This window comes from Larus michahellis, chromosome 7 (assembly GCF_964199755.1).
Source record: "Larus michahellis chromosome 7, bLarMic1.1, whole genome shotgun sequence".
In the NCBI taxonomy this organism is placed as follows: Eukaryota; Metazoa; Chordata; class Aves; order Charadriiformes; family Laridae; genus Larus; species Larus michahellis.
The window spans coordinates 55705725-55725306 of NC_133902.1; the positions used below are offsets into that span (position 1 = coordinate 55705725).

Consider the following 19582-nt stretch of genomic DNA (forward strand, 5'->3'; position numbering starts at 1 on the left):
TCCAGCCTCAGCCCCAGCCCTCGTTTCCTACCTGCCTCTGCCCTTTCCCCATGGGAGGTTCTGCAGGATCCTCCTTTAGGGCACCCAGTGAATTTCTTGCTGGACATCTGCCCAGATGGAGCACATCATCTTCAGGAGCTCCACTGGCAACTGCTGTCAGTGGGGTTCATTTTACTGCACTGTTGGGACAAATCCTTAAACTTCAGAATGGCCTTGATTTTCTCAGGTTATATGGCAGTTCTTTGTTTTATTGTGGGAGATAATAATAAAAAAAAATAATCCCCCTATTCTGCCAAAGCATCAACAGAGGGCTCTGGAGCCTGACCAGCACCGTGATGGTCCTCACCACAACCACCCTGCCCTGCACGGGAACCCCACCGTGTCAGAGAGATGAGCCCTCGTTTTGTAAGTTGAGCTAGAAATACCCGAAAGACAGTGTCGTTTCTTGCTGAAAAAAAGGGGGAGGAGGCTGGTGAAGGCTTATGCAAGGGGCTTTTCTAGAGCCCCGAAGGTGCAGAGCTGCCTCTGAATCTGCTGGCTCTCTGGGTTCCCCCAGCCCGAGAAGGACCGTTATGGTGCGAGATGCTGCGGGAAGTGAAGTGGGGCAGCAGCTGCGTGTGCCTGCGCTTCTCCAAGGGCGGCTTCATGGAGAAGTGTTAGAACAGAAAATCAAAGAAACAGAAGTGTTGTTTATCCGGGCAACCTTCACCAGGCAATACTACAAGTCCTTTTTTTTTTTTTTTTTTTTTTTTTTTTTTTTTAGCCACAAACTCTCTCATTCGCTAGAATTTGCCATTTTATAAATCTAAAGTAACAGTGTGGTGAGCGTCACGTTTACTAAAGCTACATTTCAAAATAGCAAAGCAGATTTTGTTGCAAGCTATTTACTTCAGTACTCAAAGGGTTTCATTGAAGGTAAGAAAAGGGAAGTTGTCTTGAGGCTTAGAATTGTAATTCCTTCCCGCATTTCCTTTTAAACCTCATGTTTACCTTCTGCAAAAACTAACCCTCCCTGTTTGTTGCAATTTTAACAGAGGAGCTGCTTTCGGACTTTAAAATTTGGCTTTTTGTCCAATCCGGAAGAGTTTTGCACTAAACCTGGGTGTAAGTCGCTCACTGGTGACATGGTTAGCTTCTGCTCTTGCAGGAAGTGGTTTTATTTTACTTTTTTTTCCTGCTTTCTTTCTATCTTTATGAGCTGTGGGAGATTAACCCAAATGCTGTCTATAGACATGTGACCTAGATGTTTTCCGTTTTTTGAAATAGTTAAAACTGTTGCTGGTTGATGGCAGTTTGAGATGAAACGGCGTCGTCTGTGAGGCTGTAGGTAAGGAGCCTTAAATTCATCTTAATGCAGTTTAAGAAACCAGTTGCTAAAGATTTTTAAAATTATCATAACCGCGTGTATTGTGTGTGCGTTCAATATGGATTACGTTAATTACGCAATTATTTTATATCTGTTGGCATTTGTGAATTTGAAAGCAACGAGCAACAATATAGAGAGTACAGATGTAAAATGATGTTTTAAAGGCAAATTTAGTATTCAGAATCTAGCAAATCTGTTGCATCCCACGCAAGAGGCAACCATATCTGACCCTCTCTGGTATCCCAAACGACTAATCACTTCTCTTATCCCTGCCGATACTAATTACTTGTCCCCAAAAGGTAGAAAAAGTTGGTGGCGCTGGGTGGGAAATGAGACTAGATCACGTTTCCCAGCATTTGTCTTTGCCGGGTGCAATTTAGCCCTGTTTGATTAACTGACTTTGCCGCTGGTGACCAACAGGGAGGCGGTTAGTAGCGGTGGATACTCTAAGAGTTAGTGAGTAGTAAGGGTAGGTATCTAGTTGATACTTGTTATCACTAGAGACTGCCCTGCTCGGTGTCAAAAAGTTTGGCACCAGTCTATTATTCATTGGTGGTGCTAATAGGAACAGGACATGGGGTGGCATAGAGGATGTTGTACAAAAAATGTCCTTGGTTTGTCTATGGGCTCTCTGAACGCTGTTCCTCGTGGAGACGTCATGGTAGCGTGTTCCCTGCGTGAGGCTGTTTAGATCCAGCCTGATTCCTCCTCTGCCTCGGAGCTGGGCAGAAAGAGGTTGTGTGTCCTGAGTCCCCATCTCACTCGAAGCTTTCTATCAGAAAAGACTGCCGTCAGTGGGCAAACACTCCTTTCTGGCCTTCAGACCCTGACAAGGAAATAGTAATTTAGGAAGGTGTTCGAATAACACAATATAATGTTTTGATTATGGGCCACATAAAAGAAAGCCAGAATTAGCAAGATTTTTTTCTACGGTGAAGATTTGTTTTCCTGGTAACGTGCAAACTTTGTGACATGGACTCATGTTTGTAAGTGATAGCCTTATCGTAAGAAGCAACTTGTTTTTCTTTTGGAAATATGGGTCAGAGTTGAAAGATATCACACGTGGCTTGAAGCTCGTTTTGAAATTGTGCATACTAATTGGAGACAGATTTTAGCGTAGTGTTGTAAGATTACATTTCGAATTTTCTGTACTTTTTGGAGAAAAAAAGCTGTCCCGCCTGCATACACAAATCAGCACAGACAGGGAAATTGTATAAAAAGAACATGTTCTCTTCCTGGGCTGTGTTTCTAGTGGGTTTTATGTTACTGCTGCAATGTCTTAGAGTCATTTGAAATGCATTTTCCACAGAGCTGTGAGATTTAGGAAAGTAGTTTGAATTCTCAGAGTTATTTTTCTTTATTTTCTCCCTTCCCTGCGACTTACCTCTTTGTGTCCAAAGGAAATTAATTTAAAAACAGCATCTCTTGTTCACTTTACCTCTCAATCCAATTACATCTGTAACATACATTTGTTCATTTTCTTTTCCAAATAGAGTGAACAGCTGAAGCATTCTCTGTGTTTTAAAGCTCCTGCTGTACAGTATTATTGGATTACAAAAAAAACTTTGCCGATTTTGGCAGCATTTGTTGTAGAAACTTCCTTTTGCTTTGATACAAGAGATACCCTAGTTTGGAAGAGACACTCCATCTTTTTCTGACCGAGCATCGGTGCGTGACCCCCTTGGTGGTCCCTCTCACCAGGGATAGGATTGCTAGGGCAGCAAAGCAGAGGTCTGCATCAGACCACGGTCTTGGGCATGTTCCTCCTCACCCCGAGCAAGGCAGGAACCAGGAACTAAAATGGTGACAGAGACACATTTGGATTCTTCTCCTGATGTTTGGGTGGCACAACACCACAACCTCCAGTGTGGTGCTAGTTTAATCGAAACAGCTGTATGCAGCCCTAGTTTGGATTTCTCTATCTATTTCTGGTCCCAGAAGTTATTACTTCTTTGCAGTGATGAGCTTCAGGCCAGGCTCTAAAAAGTAGTATCCCATGCAAGCGGGATGGAGGGCCCATCACAATCTCTAGTGCTGTAGTGAGGATGGCTTTGCTGTGCTGCTCAGAGACTTCAGCTCAGTTCTCTGCTAAGGAGTCCCACGGATTTACAGCAGTAGAACCACTGTCTTCTCATGGCCTGTTTCTACTAAGTCACGTGGGGCTTAGTGGGTTGTAGGCAATGTCTTCTGAATGTTTTTAGGGTCACAATTCTGATACTTGCCTACTTTTCTTGACTTTTTTTTTTTAGTTGCCTCTGTGCTGTGTCAGCTCAATCAGTGAGAGTTGCTAACCACTTAACGAGTTGTTAAAGCCTGCATGCTGCTAAAAACTGTCTCTTCATGTTGGAGAAGTCCCTCTCCAACTCCCTTAATTAGAAACCTGAAACATGGCAGTTGTACAGAACATATCCTAATCCTGTATATGTAGGTGCTCTTTGGACTGATCTCTTTTAAAGACAAAACAAAGCATCACATGAGCTCTACCTTAAGTGTCTACATTCAACTTTTCTCCTGAGTAAGATTTCCACATGGACGCATCAAACCTGTTTCTCAGTGCTACAAAGACAGAAGCGGGTACTGGTGGATACCATTTATGTGAAGATGCTTTGATGGTTTTCCTGGTTTCATTTGTTGATAACGTTAGTCCTGAAGAAAAGAGATGGGATAAAATTTTGGCCCAGCTTCTGACCATGTATCTTCCATGATAATTCAAGTGCCATTCAGAGCACAACAGTAGATTTCCTTACCTGATTGCTCAACCTGCACAGAACTTTATCTATCTTGTGGTGGCTTCCAACAGCTTTTGGCACCATAAAACTAATAGCTGGAATGCCGCCTTAGTCTCAGAGTAGGCTGAAGGATGTGCTGCCTTCAGCTTGCTCCCAACAGCATGCTTCCCTGTGCATTTGGGAACCTGTAAGCTTAATCTCGGTCAGGAGGTACTGGTGTTATCTGCTTCTGAAACCTTCTCATAAGGTTGGTCTGCCTCAACCAGAGGTTTCAATGAATCTTAATTTCACTGACAGCTCTCTTATCAAAATCTGAAGGACAGAGGAGGTTGTTCTTGTGCTGTGCTAGGTGTTAAGTTTGTGCCTTCATGCACTCAGCATGCTTCTGCCAGTCTTCCCTGTTTCGAGAAATACTATAAAAGGGTTGTTTTGGAGACTCACTACAAAACAAACACTGCTAGCTCCTCGTTTGCACAGGGACTTCCTCATTGTAGACCTATTTTCATTTTAAGAGTGAGACCTCTTATCACAGAGTCTGTGGACTCCCATCATCTTTATTAGAACTTGAAGTACCTTGGGGTGCAAGCTTCCAAGCTGGCTGAAGTAGGAGCAAAAAAAAAAAAAAAAAAAAAAAAAAAGCTATTGGATTGTTTTTTAAGAAGACTGTTTGAATGGGAAAAACAGGCATCAATTTTCTGGGCATGGGTATTTAGATGCTGCAATCTGGCCACGGGGCAGATATAACTCACGCTAGAGCTCAGTCTGCGGACACAGCCAGGTCATGCTGGCGCAGATTTTCAGTGCATTCATGGCTCATGTTGAAGTCACCTGGAAGTGTTGAGGTCTGGCAAGTGTAAAAGTGAATCCTGTTTGCCAGAAACTAAGAAACAAAAATTCATGCATGCTTGAAAATTTTGCCCTTTTTCTCTTCATTTCTTCTCTGTATTTTCATTCACCTTACTTAGCATGAGAAAGAACTCTTTTGGGAATTAAGTAGGTAAGATATCAGAGGGTTATTTAACAGATTTTGGTATTCTCTAAATTATCTTCTAAACTTCTGGGGGTGTGTGCAAGTTACATAGCAAAATACTAAGTCAGTCCACAGATACTTACTGAAGCATTTCTTCAATAATTTAACTAAACGAGTTTGATATTGCTACGGTTAGTGGTTTAAGGTTGTTTAAGACACAACATAACACTTCCTGGTATTTGAGATTGACAGGTATTAAGTCATTCACTTGTAGTTAAGCCGGGTATTGTGGGTTTGTACTGTGGTTTTTCATGAGTATTCCTTCCAAAGCCGGTGCTTGATATACTGAAGAGACACAGTCCTCAAACAGATGAACTTAAGGTGACTTCTGATTCCTTCTCCAAGACATCCATTGGTTTTCAGCACAACTGCAATGTGATAAGAGGGGAGGGGGAGAAAAGGAGGAAGAAAAACCAGAAGTGAATGTGGCTGAGAGCTGAAGAGACGTGCTTTAAGTACGTGCTCGCTCTTTGTTTCTTATTTCTTTTCCTGCCACACCCTGAGCAAAGCCACCGGTGTGTTCGGTGCTGAATCAGATACCGAAGCACCTCTCTGAACCAGATACCGAAGCTCCTCCTAGGCAAGGCATAGCGCTTAGCACCTGTACTTGTTTTTCTGCTACTCAGGATGTTACTAAACTCTCTTCCTTTGCGGGTGAGGAGGGAAATGACACAGATATTTTGTGAAGACAATTGAAGTCCTGGAGTTCTGTCTCCAAGAGAGTCACGTCCATGGATGGTGGGTTTGTCAGCAGCCTGCTGGGTGTCAGGATGCTCTCGGCATTTCTGGTGTTTCTGCTGCAGCTGTGGTTCAGGAGACACCTGCTGCTGGGCCAGCCAGATGTCTGCTTGGGACAGTGGAGTTGGAGGAACTGAGCAGTCCACGTTGGGGAACACACCCAAGGCTGGCAGTGTGTCCCACTGGGGGTGGGGGATCCTCAGCCCACGTGGTGGTGTTGGCCAGAGCCAAACCCCTGCCCACATTGCAGGAGAGCCTGATAGTAACACCATGGGCATCCACCACAAACACCAACAGAAGCCTCCCTGGGCTCTCTGAAGCAAAATGCATTTCTAGCGAATGGCTTTGCTACAAATGAATCAACGTTTTCCACTAGGAAGGTGTTACATCAGACTTCCCAACTGGCTGAGCTGCTCTGACACGTGCTGCCTTTTGTGCTTTGGGCTGAGTAGCGCTGAGGCTTGATCTAGAGAGATTAATGTTTCTATTAGCAGCAGTGCGTTGCATGCTTGGTTACTTTATTAACAAAAAAAGCAAAGTATAGTAACCAGTAGCAATGAGTAACCAAATTCTTGTGATGATTTTTGGACTAGGAAGTGGCGCTGATGCATCCACTCTTCTTGGAGTAGCAAAGGAAGTGGAAACAGCCCAAGTAAAAGTATGTCAGTTCCTGCTTGTTTATTAATCCCTAGGTCATGGCAAAGGCAAGGAGTTCCCCCAGTCTTAGCAGAGGCTTAGAGAAAGCAGTCTCTTCAACCTATTCTTGAGTTTCCTTTGGGCAGTCTCGCACTGCCTCTGGATTGAGTAGTTTGCGGTCATACAGACCTGAGACATTCGCAATTGCTACGCAGAGATTTTAATTGGAAAAATTCTCTTCTAGTTTTAATTTTCAAAGTTAAGCGCAGAGATTTCTTACCAGACTTGTATCATGCACCAAGATACAGATATTTAGGGAGTCATGTAGGTGCACTGTAAGGACATTTTAACTGAGGTACGTAGGACTGCGAGGGCTCACTTGAGCGGAGTGCAGCAATTCCAGCCAACAAGGGGCCTTAGGAGTCCATCAGCTCTGCGTGTTACCACGCTACCTAACAAACCCACAGCCGACAGCAGATGTAATGCTTCTTAAGTATTATTACTCCTAACAATGTTGGGGGCAGATGAATGGCTTCCACTCTTCTCACTGTGACTGTTGGTGGTCGCACGTGGGTCTGGCACCATCACGCACCTGCTGTCACCGCTGCTGACTCTGACCGATCCTACCAAGTGCAGCAGGTCTGTGGTGGGACTGGTGGTGCAGGTGGGCTCTGGTCTCCTAGCCTGCAGAAAGCATGCATACAAGGTTTACAGAGTCATCTTGAACCAATAAAGTTTTCATTGGTCCCTCACAAAACGACGTGTATTTGCAGTAAAATTTTCAAATATGATTAACAGACCCTGTGCTCAAACTTCTTGCATAATCATAGAAATTATATTTTTGATGCGCACAATACCTGTGGTGTTTCCCCTTTGCTGAAAACAGACATCTTAGCGACACACTGTGATATCAGGTACTGTCACAGAAAACAAATGCCTTTGTCTTCTCCCCACTTCGCCACGTGGTGCTGAGGAGCAGCGTGGTGGGGCAGGCACTCCTGCCACCTCCTGCTCCGCTCTGGGCCACGGCAGAGGCGGCTGGTGAAGAAAACAAACCGGGGGCCCCACGAAATGCAGAAGAGGGGCTTGCTCAGTGCAAGCCGCAAAGAATTTCCCCTTCTAGTTCCTGCCGTAGCTTAAAAGTTTTCTCCTAAAATTGTAGGTGCTGGCTCTGCTGCGTTTCACAGCAGCGTCTCTTACAAGAGCAGCACCAGGAGCTCTGCAAAGGAAAGTGGGGATGGAGTGTGGGAACAGATTAGAAGTGTCTGGAGCTTTTTTCTTCCCCCCTCAGATGGGAAGTGGGAGCAGTGAGAAGAAGTAAGGGAGCAGCTGCAGGATCACAGCACAAGAACTGCTGCAGACATGTATGGAGGAAGATTGAGAGAGGGTAGGAGGGACTGTTTCATGTGCACAGCACAGGGAACCGAACCTTATCCTGGGGAGCTGGGATGGAGGGGGGTCTTGCTGTCCAAATAAGGGGCAAGCCTTTTGTCATAGGCCCTCCTGAGGCAGGCAGTGTCAGAAAGATAATTTTATTATAAGTCTGAAATAAAAAAGAAAGAAATTTATTGTAAGTTTACTTTATTTTTTTAATTTGTTTTTAAATTCTGAGAAGCTTTAAAGCCTTTTCTATTCAATAATTTCAGTATCTCAGTTTGACAGACTTGTCTTTGTAGGACGGTGGGTGTATGGATCTGCAAAATGGATTAAGACATGGCAAATGTGCATTTAAACTACTAAGTTGAGAGACTTTAAGATGCTCTAAGAGATTAAAACAACAGCCACCGCTTCTCCAAAGGCTTAACAGAGCTCTCAAGGCGGCCTTTGTTTCTAGTGCAGGGGATGCTATTGCTGCAGGAACTAAGGACCAGGAGGCAAACGGAGGCATGATTTCCAACTGTTCCCAGTGTTCAGCAGTGCTGAGCTGATTTGGAGGTAGAGTGGGATAAAACTTGTGTGTAGTCTTACTGAGTGATGATCGTGAGGTGCTTTCTCTGCCGTGGAGCAACCAGGGGAGCATGGGCACGTACACGAATGTGGTTCAGGTCATAAATGTGCCACCGGAGCTGGCCTTGCTATAGGTTGTTTATATAGTCGCTGTCAAATTGAAACTGAAATTTCTGTTGGCAAAGCTGTGGAATTTAAACTTACAGGAAGTTTGCTTCTTTGGCTATTTGCAGCAAGCTTTCAGGCGTTTAAAAAATATTTTTCTAATACATCAGTTTGTCTTGTGGCACTAACTCTTCCACTTCTCCAGAGAGTTTGGGCTGTTCCAAAATTACCATTGCCACATGTCTAGTTCAGGTAAGCGTGGAAAGTTTGGATGAATATCCGAATCTCTGTGAGGAGAAGTTCTGCAAAATTGAGCTGGAAGTATTTCAAGCAGTCTTACTTTGAAATTTCTGTCACTTCTGCTTCTGCTTGTATCTGTAAATACTGCAAGAATAACCTTTCCCATAGTATCTCATCACTTCAGATCTGGCAACATTAAAAGTAACAACACTTTTCTGAACATTTAGGCTATAGGAACAGATTTCTTTCAAGCACCGGAGAAAATTTGTGATTCTTATGTGATCTTCCTAGGGAAAACATTGGAACCTTTTTATTCAGAATTAGGCAGCTTTAAACTAAAAGTTACTGCGTGACAAGCATCACATGCAGGTGTAAAATGAGTTCAGAGGTGGTCAGTCTTACCTGTGGTCGTTAGAAAGACACGATTCTGATCTTTACTCATCTGTAGTACATAAATGTATAGCAGGAAGGAAGGAGGTGGAAGGAAATGATCTTTTCCTTACCTGACAGGTGAGGGCAGGTCAGGAGCAACCACGCAGCACTCCTCTGGGCCCCTCTAGGGGCTGCTCAGGTCTTATTTGGCGTTAAAACAATTACGTTTTTATAAACTTTTATGATGCTGGGAACTATTTGCTGTCATTGGTCTAAAGACTAAACCATACTCATTCTGCTGTACAGTGTTGTAGGATGCGTTAGAAGTGTTACATATCAGATGGTATTCATAGGTTTTTTGGTTTTGTTTTTTTTTTTAATACTGTGTATATATGACCAATATTCATCATATGAAGGATTGTAGACTAGCTTGCACAGCATGAAAGTGGAGGCAGGTGTCGTGGATCAGATGCACTCCAGAAAGAAATGAAACGCGGTGCCAGCAGGAAGACCTAGAAGTAGCAATTTTTCCCAGGCATGTTCTTTTACATATTCAACTGAATTTCTACTATGGACGACTGTTCCCAGAACATATGCAGGCCAAACTGTACACAAAGGATACTTTTAGCTTCAAGTTCTACTTGAAACTGAGATATTAAATTGACATAGGAGTGGCGAAAATAGACTCCATTATGCTATCCCATATGATACATTGGGACAGACGAACTTTTGAAACAGCTGTTACCTTTCCTGAGACCTTCACATGTAATATAATTAAGAAACTAAGTGATGCAAGAAAAGACATGACCATATGCAGTCACTTGCTGACTCGAAGAAGCTCTTTTATCCCATTGCATGTATTTTTGTTGTTTCCAATAATATACTAACGGTATTTCCTAGTGAGCTTGTATTTGTGCAAGGAAGTCCTGTAGATAGCAGGTCATGGAGGATTACAGGGTTAGGGTCGGATCTCTGGACATTAAACATGGATGTGAAGAGTTTGTGTTTGTACCTACACAACTTTGGAGTAGTAACTCTCTCCCATTCTCTTCTTTTTCTAATTCTCAGGGCATTTCTATCCAGATAGGAAAGCATTTCCAGAGATAGCGCATCTCTGCCCCTGTAGGGTACAAGTAGCTTTTCCAGACCCCAGTTTTACTTCTTCATCTGATTCTGCTATTTTTAAAGATCTACGTACAGCAGGGAACAGACCCTGGGGCCTTCAGCTATCATCTTCTACAAAATTTCAGAATGACACAAAGGAGGAGCTTAGCTCCCTGCTTAAATCCTCATTGATAGCCATTGCATAGCTCTTCCGATTTTCTGCCTTCGTGTCTCTCTTCATCCAATCATTGGGACAAATCGAGCAACAGCTTGTAAAGGTTAATACTATTTCCACTGAAATGGTATATTTGGTTAAGCTATTTTGCCACCATCTGCTAGAAAGTGGGACTCTTTATCAGCCTTCTATTATTTTATTTTATTCTTTTAATTTTTTTATTGTGTAAGGTGTTATTGCTAGTTGAAAAAAATAGCAGTAAGCCACTCATATTTTTAGCACTGCGGTCAATGCGCAGGAAATCACTGAAGCATCAAACTGCAACAGTCTGTACGTTATTGTGCGGTGTCGACTCCGCACCCATGCGGGTCTGTGACGTATTGTAAGTGGAGAATCATATATTCCTTATATGCATGGTAACTACCGGGAACGAGAAATGAAGTACTGCGTTTTAACACTTTAATTCTTTGGAACTCAGTCACCAAAGCTACCTTAGAGTATGTTCTTAGACCCAAGATTAAACAACGTAGTTACTGCTGTACAATGGTGCAGCTCTGTGCCTTCCCTTTTTCAGTCTGTTATAAAATGTTAGCCCATACCTGGCTCCAGAATGCAATAATTGCCTTGGCTTTCCTCCTTGGCTGTGCCTGATGTTATTTTTGCATTGCTGTAACTCCCTGTGAACCCGAGATCAGGATCAGGCCTTTTAGACCTGTCAGGAACAGCATGTCCAGTATTGCACAAACTAGGAAGAAATTATTTTAAATGATAACATGCTTTGTTCCTACTGGATATTAAGGTGGTACATGAGATTTCAATCATGAGAATTATGCAGTTATTAACCAACTGTTATTGTAAAATATAACCCTATCTTAATATAAAAGAATAAACCATAAAGGTTGAAATGGTCATCATATCAAAGATCAAGTTAAAATCTCAAGGATAATAGATTCTTTAGCCTAAGAGTTGTTTAACGATGGTGCTTGAAAATGTCTTACTACATCTATTGGGCTACTACCTAGGAAGTTTGCTATGATTTGGGCCAAGTTTTGTCAAGAAATAGGTGCATCCTTCATGGAGACTGAATTATGTACCTCAGAGCATAAATAAAATTGTGAATAATGTGCTGAACAGCATATTCCACACGTGGTAAGAGAGAAACACTGGACAGTGAGCTATTGCTACAAACAAATGAGAAAAGATGTTTTACGCTTCTCTTTGACCCCAGGAGAGGCATGGGTAACTGTACAGGTAAATTAGAGTTGCCTGAAGAACTCTGCGGGCCTTTTCTGCTTTTATCTGCAGAAAGTTCTCAAATACTGGACTAGAAAAGGGTGATTAAAAAGGCTGCCTTTAGAAACATGAGGTAAGATGACCTCCGTGGTCCTTGGTCAGTGTGTTGTCTGTTCTGAGAGACACCACTGAAAGCCTAATACGGCAACAGGTAAAGAAATTAAAAGGAGATATGATAATTAATGCCGATGAGTATGGTTTTTGTAGGACTTGGCATGTATCAACTAACTCACTGATGTTTGCTGATGAGATTGCAAGTTTGGTTGATAAGGGAAACTGTGCTGTTGAGTTTAGTACGTTTAACATTTTACTGAACTCAGCACCAAATTCTGTTTTATTGTCTATCTGATATAAAAGGATAAAACTGCAGTAAAGACCCAGGCAATGTTGATGTACTGTCATTTCTGATCTCCTACTTTGACCAGAGAGATGACCGATGGGTGAAATTAATGCTACTTCCTAAGTACAAATTATTCCAGGCTGGATGACATCTTTCTGCGAAGGAAAAGGCACAGGAATGTTACATCTGCTTCGTATTTTCATTACAATGGATTTTTCTGTTTTTCTAGTACTCAGATAAACTGGCTTCAGGACTCTTCTGGGCACCAGCCCAGGACACCATATCCCTTTGCTGTTTGTGTCCGTGCCCTGGGCGCAGATGTGTGATGTGTTAGCTGTGAGAGCAGCGTGGTGGGGGTGGCTGGAAAAAAAATACGGAGCAGAGTGCAGATAAGAATAATTGAAAAAAAGCTATCTGGCAGTTTACTTGTTATCCCCTCGCTTTACCTATAGGTTTTTTCACCTGTCCCCCTTTATTTCCACCAGTTGTGTGTTTAAGCACTTACTGCCCCTGAGCTGTACTTCAGCAGAGATAACAAACAGTGTAGCAAAGGCTAAGAGCAAAACCCAACAGCAGAAATATTTGCGTAGGTGTGTTGATTTTAAACACTTCTTTCACAGGCACAGCAATACGTTTTCTCCTTTACAAGAATGCTCTGACTCACCACGTGTGTGGTATTAGCTTGTTTTTTCGTTTGTTATCTCCTGCTTCCTCTTCCATTTTTATGGTTTTTCAGGCTCACAGGTCTACCGTAATGATGAACCTAGTGCTGATTTTTATTCTTTTGAAATATTGTCGCGTTAGGTTTCAATGGATGCTCTTCATGTACACGATGCTCTTCAGCAGAAGAATGGAATTAGTGAATGTAACAAGATGCACTTCAATTTTGAAGTGTTTTCACATGACTATGTCGAGCACTTTCATGTTCATAATGCTTCTGACTTGATAGTGGTAAATATGTCATAAGGAGTGAAGTTGGACATTAAAATCTAACCGAAAATTATATATAATGTATTTAATCTCATAATCTTGAAAAAAAATGCAATGAATTATATTAATTATGGATAGATATTTTTTTTTTTCCTTTCTTGGATAACTTGCTACAACTGCTACTTGGTACAAGTTGCTAATGAATTAGCATTTGCATTCTGTCTTTCACTGAATGTAGCTGTAGGAAACATAGGCATAGTTCAAGCCAAAATTTAGAAATAGTGCTACCCTCTTTTTTCTTGAAGAACTAATACTTTGCTTTGCTTTTCTTTGCTTTGCTTTGCTTTGCTTCTTAGAAAACCTAGATACTAACTTTAACGACACCATACCAAAACTCATGACATAAATTTCCTGGGCAATAATAGTCAGTCCACTCATTATATGACCAATTTCTGGACAAAGCAACACGCCAAATTGGATCTAAAACCTGATAAATGCGATATGAAACTTCCTCTAGCTCCACGGGCTGTTGTAGGAGGGGAGTACCAGAAAATATAATTAAGCTACCAAAGACGTATGAATGGCAGTGAGGCAAAACAGTTCACTTTCCTAATTTCTGCAAAAAGCTAAAAAGCATATTTTTCCTATTTTCATGGAAATTAAAAATAGCAAAAGGAAGGGTTTTTTGTTTTGTTTTGTTTTTCATTGGAAACGTAACTCTGTTACTTTGCTTCCCTTATTATCCCCTTTCTCTTTTTGAAGGGAAAGGGCAGAAAAGTATTTTTTCCCTTCAAAGAAAAATTAGAACTAATTTAAATATTTTCACTGTTATCAAACATCAAGGTTTCGTGAAAACAGTGTTTTTAAAAGAAATGTTACAAAAACTGTTGTTGAGCATAGCTTTGCCAAGGCGCAGCACTTTCTGAGGAAGACTGAGATCTGATCTCCGCAATTTGCTGTGTTACTCTCTTGACCCGGGCCTGATTCTCAGAACTGGGATGGCTTTACGGCGTGTACAGATTTGCATCCGCAATAACCTTTCTGTATTTCACCTCTCTAACACTCATTACTTCCAAACCACGTGTTTGAAAGTCAACTGTACGTTTAGAAATCGAGGTTTTAGGATCTTAACTGTTGATCTGCCAGGCATGTAAAATGTCTCTTGACTATTTAGCAGCCGCCTCACACCTGTAGTTGTCTGAGCTCTGGCTCCAGTTCAACCAGATGCTCTACGGGGATGCTGTGCAGCTTGCTGAAGCAGGCTTGTCTCCCCTCCGAGCATCCCAAACACATGGACCAATTCATGGGAAAAGCAATTGCAAGTGTTGACCCACTGAGGCCGATAATTTAATTAAAAGCATGAACCCCTTCTTCCCTTAGTGCGGGCTTTTGAACTCCTGAAGGTATCTCCAAAAGTGGCTGTGTGTGTAGGACCGAATTGATTTTGCTGTCCCAGCCAGAAAGGTGATTTTGTCCTTTCAGATCAGTGGTGTTTCTTGACCCATGACTAAACTGATCTACCCACCCTCCAGAAATTAAAGTTCTTCTTTCTCACATCCAACGTGATCTTTTTTTTTCCCCACCCTAGGAATCAGTTTTCCCTTCCTGTATCATCCATCCAACCTCACGTCAAGGATTTTTCCTGTACCTGTACCGTTCCCTGACTTTTCCCCACTCTTTTCCAACCTGACGCTTCTGTTCCACAGAGCTGCAAACCAGCTACTTCCAAGAGGGTTTTTCAGGGTGTTCCCTTGTCGCCCTTCTCTTAGGGCAATGCCTTAAACTTATGCTGCTCCTTTGCTCCAGGAAGCCTATAAACAACAGGGAGGGGAGGGGGGAAAAGTCTGTCTTAGTTTAATGCCTTTCTCCAGCAAATCAACCGTAGGAGGTTTCAGAACTAAAATTTATATCCAGATGCTAACTATTTGCCAAAAGGCAAATTAGCTAATTATATAATGAACATGGAGTGCCTCACAAGCAGTTGCACAGGGCTTGGCAGCTCTGCCTTCCAAAGTAAGTGAAACGAATTCCCCTGCAAAACCGGCCCAAACTTGGCCCTGGTGCTGCTAATAACAGTTTGGAAGCACTAAATCGTAAAAACGTCAGATAGGATCCTTTTTCTGTTTTCTGTCAATATTTTTATCTGTTTCCTGACTGTATTCCTCTCTGCTATTTTTTAAAATTAAAAAAAAAATAAAATTAAAAAAAAGAGGACCCAACATACCACCAAATTTTTCTTGCAAATGTGAACGCAGTGCTGTTGTGTTTGTGGAGCTCATATTCAGGGTGCCATCTACTGGCACGTAGGGCCGATACCGCTGTCGGGAGTCTTAATGGAGTTTGGGCAGCGAAGGATTTGTACCTGGAAATCCTAAGGGAGCAACTTTTGTAACTTGTACGTTTCCTTTATATTCTGCAAGATCTCTTTCACATTCAGCAGGGTCTCACCATGCTCTACACTAAGACAAATAAAATCTGGTGGTGGAAATGTTGAAGTTTCTTTTTTTTTTCTTTTCTTTTCTTGGGGTTGCGGTAATTTTAGTGCCTCAGAGGATCTCCTTGTAGTAGTCTGATGTCAGTGGATTAGTCCCAGTTTGGGGGAAAATTAACTAAGGTTCAATGAGATTAGAGTAAAAATTTTCAGAAGACACATCATGAACTCACTGTGCTCCTACTCGAGATCCAGGGCATGACTTTGTCGTATTATTAAACTTTTTTACAGCACATTATGTACTGCCAACAGCAGACAGACACTACCTGATTAAAACTCATAGTGCTCCCAAGAAGAGATATGTCAGAGTTTTACAGGTGGGAGATTTCAGAAGAAAATCTGAGAGATGTGCTCCAGCCAAACATTGGATCAGTGACAGAGCCAGTGTTGCTCTCGTCTCTCGAGTCTGATCAGCTCTCCAGCCTGGAGCCTACTGAAAATCTGTTGAGAAGCAAATTTGGTTTGATACCAACGTGAAATACAGAATGGTTTGACTCTCCAAGTTTAGAATGTGGAAAAAAATCATTTCCTGCTTACTGCTGCTGCAGACCTTGCTGCCAAAATGGCAAAGCGTCCCTATGACATGGGTTTGAGTGGTGACTCCTCCGAAGGGTGGTGAGAAGTGTCTCAGAGAGGAAGAGTACACAGTGTGGTCTCCTAAAGGTCCACGTAAAGAGTTTTCCCCAGTGTCACACACCAGCTCTGGGGCAGAAATAGACAAGCACACTCCCGAGTAGCAGGAAACAGCTTTAGTGAAATTTTTCTCTTCTCTTTCTGTGGTTCGGCTTCTGTAGGGATCCTTGAGTAACTAATTCAATGCAGGAAACAGCCACCGAGCATAAGCTTTACTATTGGTTTTACTAAAGTTAGTGTTTCTATCATAGCATGCAACGTTGAGTGAATAATGGCTAATATTGAAGCACTTCCCTCTTCAAGCGGTGTGTTTCTTCACTTTTCCATATCTCTGGCTGTTTGTGTTTAAATCCCCCTGAAGATATTCAAAAGCCATCTGGACTTGATCACGGGCAACCAACTCTAGGTTGTCCTGCTTGAGCAGGGGGGGTTTGGACCAAATGAGCTCCAGAGGTCTCTTACGACCTCAACCATTCCATGACTACATGATCTCTCATTATTGCCATCTGTATCTAAGGCAGTTTGCTGTAAGCAATTGGTTTATTAGGGCCAGGAGAGGGTGAAGTTGAGAGCTGTGTCCTTCTATGAGCACAATGCCCTGTGGTCCTGCCCGGAGATGTGCATCAACGCTCCTCATCTTCCTCTCCCACCTTCACTCTGGCACCATATCCTCCCCTGCTCTGATGCCTTCATAGAAACGGGCTCTCTTGAAATCAGGGAATGTCATCTTTTAGCGTCGCCAGATGTTAGAAAAAGTCGTCTTTTCAAATCCATTTGGAAAATGCTGATTTTCAATAGTTTATATTATAACTACACTTAAAATGGATTACCCCGGCTCCATAGCTGGGAAACCAGCAATTCCAGCTTATATAGTATCTCTTCCTCACACATTTTCTCATACGGTTACATAGCGATATAAATAGCAAGTTTTCTTATGACTCTTAGCTTATTACTTCACCCACAATTTACGTGTAGTGCTAGGGTGAACTAGGGGGAGGGTAATAGAGCACGCGTTGTACATCACTGTCCTGATGTTTGTACAGGAAATATGAAGCAGCTCTTGCTGGTGGAGGCAGGAGACAAGAGGTTGAACTCTAGCAGCACTGCTAGAGAAGAATATCATTCCATACAAGTTCCCCCGATCCCTCCAGGGGTTTGAGAGCTGATGGGCTCAGCCATTTCTCCATTTCAAAATGTTAAAAATGAACGGAGAAACAAAAATCCCACCTGTGCTGTTGGTAGAATTGTTAAAACTAAGGGAAATTTTCTTAGATCTGGGCTTGAATCTAGGACACTAGCAGGGTTGCAGCATGGGCCTGTGATGCACTTGTAACACGCGTGTATTGAACTGTGGAGGTAAGATATGTTAATTGGCTTCACAGCATGTCGTTTTCCTTTGCAAGATTTCAAATGTGTAGCGTGAGCAGGGCCAAAGACAAAGTGTAGTGGCTGCCAGCTGGACGTGACAGAGGCTTAGAGGGAGATTACACCGTAGAGGAGAATGGCTTTTGAGATAAGGATAATCTTTTACATAAACTAACTCTTCCAAGGCAGTTTGGATGGGTGAGTGATAAGGACAATAATAAAACTAGAGGCTGACACAGCTGATAGTTATCCTGGTGTTCAAAGATGATCAAGATCTTGCCAGCAAGATAACTCAGCTTCTTCTGGCTAAAATGACATATACGTTGATACATTTTTGTATGAAGCATCCCTAGATTAATGCTCTAATTTTATGTTCTTCAGGTCAACCCAGTAACCATGGAAAGGTCTACAACTTCTGATACTGCCTCTGAAAAGCCTAATCCTTCCCACCACTGTACGGGGGCTGTTCAAATGAGGATCAAAAATGCCAACAGTCACCACGACAGACTGAGCCAAAGCAAATCTATGATTCTGTCCGAGAACATGAAAGTCGCTGAGCCTGTAAGTAAAATACTCCTCATATTTTCTGAGTCTTCCAATTTTTTAAAAACTACGGAATTATCTTAAGTTTGCTTAAGATACTGGTTTCATGATCATTCCTTGCAAGGAGGGATTTAATGGTACTGATACGTTTTTAGGAGTATGGCTAGGCATTGGAATAGCAATTTTCCATCATTGAAAGACAAAATTTGGCTTTGGTGGCCGGGATCATAGCATCTTCTCAGCATTTCAACTCTCAAGTGTTACAGTATTTAAAAATGGCTGCTGTAGAGAATAGTACTTACAGTATCAGATATATGCCCCGATTTCTCAAAAGGCAAACATTAAAATCCAGACAAAAGAAAAGAAATGGAAATTACAACTCTGTAAATAAAGGGCAACTTTGTCAATAACAAAAATAAATCTTGCTGTAAGAATGAATGAATTGTGAAAAAGCAGACACTGAAGTTACCTTATTATGTTAATAGTTGACAGAGTTGAGTCATTTTTAATCCATTACCATTTTTTTTTTTTAAATTAAATAGTTAGTGATGAACTCTGTTGCCAGTTGCGTCCCTGCCCCTGTACTCCTTCTGAGCTACTAAACAAACTGATTGGTATGAGTCTCCCCTGGTTAATTTTCTTCCATAATGGTGGCAACTTGCAGCTGAGGCCATATGATGTTACAAAATTATTTATGCAATGCTAGCCACTTTTTGGACTCCAGATCCATTTTGTTCTCAGAGAATGCAAATGAGCAAAAAAACTCTGTTAGCTGGGGACAGAGTCCCAGGTCTCAGTCACTTCTCACAACCATGCCAGCCATTAATTTTTTGTTTTGTTGATGTAATGGATTCCTATGAAATATTCAGCTTTCTAACAAAGTTATGAAATAGAGGAAGCCTACAATAACAGCTGTATTTTCTTCCCATTTAAATCCAAAACCAAAATTCAAACTTATTTAGAAATACGTTATTTTAATCATTAATTTCTCTGGTACAGCTTAACTCATTGCACTTTATATTTCCGGAGAGAAAAATCTGTTTAGATCTTAGCAGCTGATAAGATACCCATTTACCTTCCCTTTCAACGATATTGTTTGCCTCAGACACACTGTACGTGCTTCTTCCCTTTTATCTGACGTGAAACGTTCCTCCGTTACAAACCTGAAACGATGCTTACAGTAATTTACTGGGAATACTATAATGTATTATCAGGAAGAACTGTACCTTTGAAAAAGTTTAAAAGTTAAGTATATTTAATGATGCCTAACATATTTTATTGGCTGTGTTTAACAAAAGGCACTAGGCTGCAGTTGTTTTTGACAAGCATGAAAACATCACAGCATGAGACTGCAAAAGGAATTATGTAGAGAAATTACAAGTGATCCATCTCTCAATGAATTATCCACCTCAATAGCCTGCAGAACTCAGCTACCAATTAACACCTACTTTATTACATGTTGGGATGTACTTAATAACTTTCATGTGTTTATGCACTATTACCTTGACTGATGCCTCTTGTACAATTAGGCATAATTGGCATATC

The 19582-nt window shown here is 41.8% G+C and overlaps 1 protein-coding gene across 1 annotated transcript in view; it reads left to right on the forward strand.

Annotated features, from left to right (window-relative positions):
• The first annotated feature begins 437 nt into the window (after positions 1-437).
• Positions 438-19582, forward strand: part of ARHGAP15 (Rho GTPase activating protein 15) — a 339350-nt gene continuing 320205 nt past the window's right edge. Inside the window, exons 1-3 of the mRNA XM_074594484.1 lie at positions 438-915; positions 1267-1327; positions 17876-18055. Coding sequence (XP_074450585.1) covers positions 17891-18055 — 165 coding nt within the window. The 5' untranslated portion in view covers positions 438-915; positions 1267-1327; positions 17876-17890. The remainder of the gene's footprint in view (positions 916-1266; positions 1328-17875; positions 18056-19582) is intronic.